This window comes from Antrostomus carolinensis, unplaced genomic scaffold, assembly GCF_000700745.2.
Source record: "Antrostomus carolinensis isolate BGI_N321 unplaced genomic scaffold, ASM70074v2 scaffold15377, whole genome shotgun sequence".
Lineage (NCBI taxonomy): Eukaryota > Metazoa > Chordata > Aves > Caprimulgiformes > Caprimulgidae > Antrostomus > Antrostomus carolinensis.
The window spans coordinates 36,100-42,615 of record NW_010325518.1 but is presented as its reverse complement, the minus strand read 5'-3'; the positions used below and the strand labels follow the sequence as shown (position 1 = coordinate 42,615).

Below are 6,516 nucleotides of genomic sequence, written 5' to 3'. Positions count from 1 at the left end.
GATCAGCTTTGTGATTTCTGCTTTATTACAAAAAAATGAAAAATAACAAAGGAAAGAATCTTTTCAGCGAGACAGAGAAGAATCAGCCAACAAAACAAACAGGAAAATGAATATTTGTGTGTATTTTTAACATCAGTGACCACCAAGATGGACTCAAATATACACACATACTAGTACCAGAAAAGGAAAAAGTGGGAGTGACCAGTATAGCAAGTGTGCCCAGAAGGAAGTCAAATATAGGCAACCTACAGAGAAACCTGTGAGTTTCTCAACACCCAAACCACTTTGGTGAAGAAGGAAACACTCACTGGCATGAACCTGCAGGCAGCATTTGGCACAGGATATCAAGGGACTGGTTCCATCCTCTCCAATATATGAGTTTGAAGGAAGGGGCTCTGTGTTTTCTCCACTTGAGGTAAAGCACATCTCCGGGATCAGAGGCTTGGTCTTCTGTCCACACTTGGAAAGGTGGACGAAAGAGGTGGTCTCCCCTGCAGAGACTGGGACAGCTTCTTTATCCACCTGTAAGGACTACAGAGAAAATACCATCATATGGAATCACCTCTTCTCTAGTCACAATTTTAACCTTAAAGTCAGAGCACTCCCCTTACAAGAAAAGTCATCCAGCACCTGACAGCATGCAGCACAAATAATGAACTTTAAATCCTGTCTTCTCACGCACCCCCTGACCCCTCCCTTTTGCTCCTCTCACTCTTCCTCAGGCCTGTACTGGGATCTGTAATTTATTCTGGAAGTTCAAAGAGGCATTAGAATAATGAGAAGTTTTTCCTGTTTTTCTTCTGTAAAAATTTAAATTCATAAATTGCAGCGGAAAATACCAAGGGAAGAAAAGAAAATATTAATAAAAGCAAGACCTTCCCTCCCCCTCTCCCATCCTTTTGGCATCCTTCCCTACTCTTTCTGCAAGAATTTCTCCAGAAGGGCATTTCAAGGTTTCTGGTAGGAGACCAGAGTTAAAAACAATGGATTAAACCAGCTCAGCAGTACTCAAGTTTTTTCTTATAACCATTATACAACAACATGCAGCAATCAGAACAGATATTTTATTTTCAGTCTGTATAATAAATCAAGAGATTTTATGGAAAGGGGAGGTGGGTTTTGCTTTTCTCAGAAAAAGCTTCCAGCACATATATATGCATCTAAGGCACGTATTCCTCGTGGACACACAAAGCCAGATTTGGCTCTATAAGCATACAAGAACAAATCAATACACAACTGGGCAAATAACTAATTCATCTGATAAATTTTGCCTTTCTGCTCATAACATATCCCAAAGCATATTGGTAGTTTCCAAAAAAATACCAATGATGTATGTGCTTACTCAGTCAATTTTTATTTCGCTGCTTGTTTGCATATATTCAGAAGTCCAGGCCCATATCTAAACAAGAGCAATCACATGCCCAGTATGGCACTGTTTCTCTGCACAAAAGAGTGTTTGCAGTGAAAAGCTGTGATTTAAATGTGTGATTTAAAAAAATGAAAGCTAAAAAAGCCAGAGAAGCCAGGAAAAAAAAAAACAAAAATAACAAAAAAGGCTCCATCCACTGCCTCTGCCAAATCCAAACACATTTTTTTTTGGTGTGCAGATCTGTATGAGTCGTCTTTCTTTATTCTAAAGGTCTGCAGCATGACTTACACAGTAGCTACCCACTCAGAACCCACTGCCAACACGTCCATCTGAGCAGGATCAGGAATTACCTGGTTATACGGGTAAAAGAGGGTACAGACAGCACAGTATGGCTCGCTCAGGGCAGCAGCTGCATTGAATTTTCTTTCAGCTGGGAAATTATATGCTTTATTCTTCCACTGGAGGGAAAGTAAAGATTTCAAAGCCTCTGGATCACTCATGTCTTCCTCCCCAGAAAATGGAAACGTTTCTAGAAAGAAAAAAAAAAAAATCCCCAAACAATGGACAATCAGTAGAGGTAAAACAGTCTACAGACAGCAGAGGTAAAATGCAGCAAGGTAGGGTCAAACAGGTAATGTTTCAACAACACAGAATGTTCAATAAATAAGGATGTTCAACTTGTCCATGGTTCCTCATATATGTATGCCTCAAATACCTCCTAGATAGATATAATCTCCACTTTATGGGTAGGACAGACAAGACAGAGACACCACAGACCTAATGGAACTAGTCATGAGAAAGAAGAGAATCTGGATTTACAGCCTTCACAACTCTCTCCACTTTCTAGCTGTGGAGACCCACAACATCCTTTTAACGAAGCCAAGTTCAACAAACACGATACAAGTGCAAGGAAATTCCCCTTTCCCTTCTCCAACTGGGAGCTGCATTCTCCTGAAGACACACACACAGTCTGTCCTGGTTTGGTTAGGCCAGCTCCCAGTTCCCACCAGTCAGCAGCAAGCCTGTTTCATCCTTCCCAAGGCACACTCTGTACCTGTTTCTGCCAACACAAATCTGGGCCATCAGATATCCTGGGTTCAAGTTTTCATTTTACTTTTCTGCAGCTCCTTCCATCAAGGGCACACCACTGAGCCTTCAATCTGCATTCACCACCACCTCTCCTTCTGCCAGAGTTCTGCCAGGTATTGCTTGTGCTAATTAGTTTGTTAATTCTTTGTTTTTATGAAACCTTTAAAAGGCCCTTGGCATTTGCTGATTAAACCACTGCAGAATCCATTTGTGTCAGTTTGGGGGTACACGTTTCTTACCATTCCTTATTAAGGAAATTTGAGTCATTCTAAGTGTTAAAAATTTTCCAGACAAGACCAAGTGTAAATCATTCATTGCATTGTCAATCTGCAAAGTTTCCAAAAGAACAGCTTTGGCCAGGAGAACTCCAAAACATCTTATTGGAACATTATCCCCAGAGCTCACCACATCAAACCAAATTGTTTGCTGTTTCATTGTTAATTACTGGAAATATGCACTTAATGTTCTGCTCTCAACAAATCTAAGTCTGCTCCCCATTTCTACCTCCCTTTTAAGATTTTCAGACTCTTAGGTTACCAGAAAGGATAAAAGAAACTTGTAATAGAACACTAAGGGCTAAGTTTACATCTCAGATTTTACATGTTACCCCCAACTAATCTGACATATATTTGCCAGACAACTTGGGAAATTTTATTGTGTTTAATTTATCAATTCTTTTTTTGAGACAATGAATTCTGTATATCTCTGTCGCACTTCAAACGAGAGTCGCTTCCTAAAAAGTGCCTTTTCTTATTATACTTTTATTTTTATCTTGGTATCCAAAGGCTAACAATAATTGCTAACACCACAGCCTTTTCCACAACACTGCATAGGATTCTGCTGGAAAGGGAGACAAAAAGCAGCAGCCTTGCCAACAGACGAGTTAGGCTTTCCTTCCTGGAGGAAGATATTGCTCATGCCAGGAGCTGACTGCCAGTTCAGTGTCTATCAAACCAGAGCTGGTTCTCATAACCAAACAGATTTACAAGGACGTGTTCTACAGTCTTAACTTCAGCTACACGTGCTTACGTGTCCACACCTCGTGCAAGGCATAGAGAATATTTTAAAAAGACCAGTGAGCTCAGGTATGCAGACTGACACTCCAAGGTATCTTACTTTCAGAGTTCAACCCTCACCTTTTGAAGTTATCAAGCACCTTTAACAATATTTTAAGAAACGAGCCAAAAACCAAACTACGCGTTTCTCCAAATTTTAGTCAAGGCACATCAGGAAACAGGCAGAGATTTATGATACCAGTGAAATCAATGAAACCAGCATCATAATCCAGAGTGACAAGCTGAGAGAAAAAAGGAAATTACTGCTGTACATTATCATCACCTTCACTCAGCCCAGGATGGATTCTAGGCGACACGCAGCATTCAGGATGGCTCCTACATTTCAAGCAGATTATATGCAAGTAGAAAAGATTTAACAATTTGACTCAACTGAATCTTGGTGTAGCATGTGCATTCCCTTAATTTACATGCTCACTCTTCCTCACTGCAGCCTCCAGATCATCCTTATACATAAGCCCTGAAAAGGCAAAGAGTGCAGAGAGCTGCTTCTATTCCCTGGCTGGCAAGAGAAGAATCTGTTTGATCAGATTTTGCCCAACAGAGCTGTAAATCAGCCCCCAAGAAATGCTGGCTTTCACAGAAAGGTGCTCCTGAGTCAGCCAGCAAAGCCTCCATACACCATCCAAAAAGTCTTCACAGTGAATCTGTCTAATGAGGATCTTTCAGCACAGAGTCTGCTCCAAGGTCTCACACCAAAACAAGATCACTAGTCTCAACTGCCTTTCAGCGCTTCACTCCACGTTACACATCTGCGAGACATCAAATGCATCATCCTTGGTATGTATGCACAGAATATTTATAAATATTCTATGTATGTATGCACAGAATATGCCCTTCCTACACAATTACTCTAAAATCAATGGATATACTCGCTGAAGGAAAGTGAACAGGCAAGATGATGTCCTTTTGAATATCAAGTTGTAAGTACCTTGAAAGCAGGGACTGCCAGCTACACCTTCACGTACCTGCCCCAGCCTGAAAAAGCTTCTTACTTTTCTATATTCTGAGTACTCTACAATGTGGGCGAGACCCAGGAGAGGTAAATTACACCACAGAACAGAAATGAGAAGTAAGAGTCTGGTTTTTTGGTGGTGTATTTGGTTTTTTTTCTCCCCCTCCCCTCCTTGGTTCCACAGTGACTGGAACGTGGGAAAAGAAAAACCAGTGATGTACAGATAAGCACTGAGAGACTTTCTAATTCTCATTTCTGGATCTGCCAAGAAAAGTTGGACTCCAACATTCACACGTATTAAGAAGCCAACCAAAAAGTTAGAATTAACTTTCCCCATACACATAACAGCAGACCTAACCTCCACTGCCCTCCGAGGTGAAGAGATCTCATTTGAATGCAATATCTAAGAAGGAGCTTTTCTTTGACACGTTATTTTCTGTGAACTCTTTTTTTTTTTCCCTGTGCCCAAAATGCTGCCTCATTCTGCATCCAGCAAAATATTTTTCTTGAGAAAAAAAGAGTGGGAGGCGAGAAGGGACACCTCCCACGGATGAATTTTGTTTCCAGCTGGGTTATCAAAAATGGGAACACGCTGCATTTTCTATCAGTGAAGTGTAACACAGAAAGTTTCAGGCCATCCAGTTATGTTAACAGCTTCAGCAATTTTTCAGATCAGACAAGACACAGAACCATTCTTAACGCCAGTGCACTCAACTCACCCTCATCACTCGAGGTCTCCTGCTTAACCACTGACAATGGGGAGCGGGTTGGTGGTTTGCCCAGTGGATGACGACGACTCTTCTTTATCTCCATCTTCATTTTTGAAAAAGCAGAAGCAGTCTGTAACAAACCAGAAGCAGTTAGATGGGAACCCCAAATTCTCTTGGAAAGCAGAGTGCAGGACAAGAGAGGCAGAATATTTGTCACAAAAAAGTTCTTGAACTTACACAGCAAACTTTTCGCTGCCTTTTGGCTGGAATCAATAAAGCCTCCCAAGCCAATTACTGCAGTAGATAAAGCCAATGCTATCTCTTAGGATGTCGGGTAAAGGTAAACGACAGCGTTTCTTAAAATCAGACCAGCCTCAGAACAGCTTTAAGCCTGCCAATTCCATTAGCTTATAAAAAGTCTGGTCAATCACAGCTAGGAACTCCAGCACAAAAATTATATACAGGGAATTTTACTAGAACATTACAGCACATTTTATGATAAGTATCTTTATATTGTACTGTACTGACTGCCCTGTGTACCAGCCAACACTAAATACTGCATGCACCCTCATCCCAGGGGCTCACAGTCCTCTGGTGATGGGCACTGAACAATTTACAGGTGAGTTATTTTGCACTAGAAATCGACTGTGCTTCAGTTCACAAACATGAAGACAGGCAGCAGCGCCTGTGCAATCCAAGCACATTCCAGGTTACACAGGAGAGAGCAGAGATGAAGGTACTTACAGGAGCCCATCATAGCACAGTGGTTTTTTTCCTCACTACTCTGCAGCCATTATCTCAGAAACACTGACATCAAAGCTATGCTAATTGTGCCATGCTGCTATGGCAATGCACATTTCCCTCTGTCCCTACTACTGCTCTGCCACTCCCTTGGCTCCTTCAGCAGCATCGTGCAGGAAAACAGAGCTACATAATATTACTCTGATGTGCTGCTAATTCCTGAATATTTTCCTCCTTCCTCTTTTGGAAACTGTGCTCAGGAAAGCATTCCTCAAGGAAAAGAGATGCCTGATACAGGTTACATGCCATGAACTGTTCTGTTCATGAATTAGTTTTCTGCCAACATTTCCAACGCTAAATCCCATGATGGAGAAGATCCCCAGGCAACACTACATAGCAGGCCAACACTTGGAAGCGTAAAGCAGGTGCTGGAGAAGCACAAAGCACATGCTATCAGCTGGAGAAGTGAGAAACAAGGGAGAATTATTGAAATGTTGGTGCAGTCAAAGTTTCTATGGGGATTATTTTGTTTTACCACTCCCAGCATAGTTGCTGCGTCCTCCTGCCTAGTGCTTGGGA

General features: G+C 41.5%; 1 protein-coding gene across 1 annotated transcript in view; it reads right to left on the bottom strand.

Moving 5' to 3' along the window:
* LOC104527515 (lysine-specific demethylase 4B) overlaps positions 1-6,516 on the bottom strand; it is a gene marked incomplete at its 5' end in the record, with an annotated part of 55,038 nt that overhangs the window by 16,623 nt on the left and 31,899 nt on the right. The window contains 3 exons of the mRNA XM_029085784.1: positions 309-531; positions 1,720-1,898; positions 5,206-5,326. Of these exons, the coding sequence (XP_028941617.1) occupies positions 309-531; positions 1,720-1,898; positions 5,206-5,326 (523 nt within the window). The remainder of the gene's footprint in view (positions 1-308; positions 532-1,719; positions 1,899-5,205; positions 5,327-6,516) is intronic.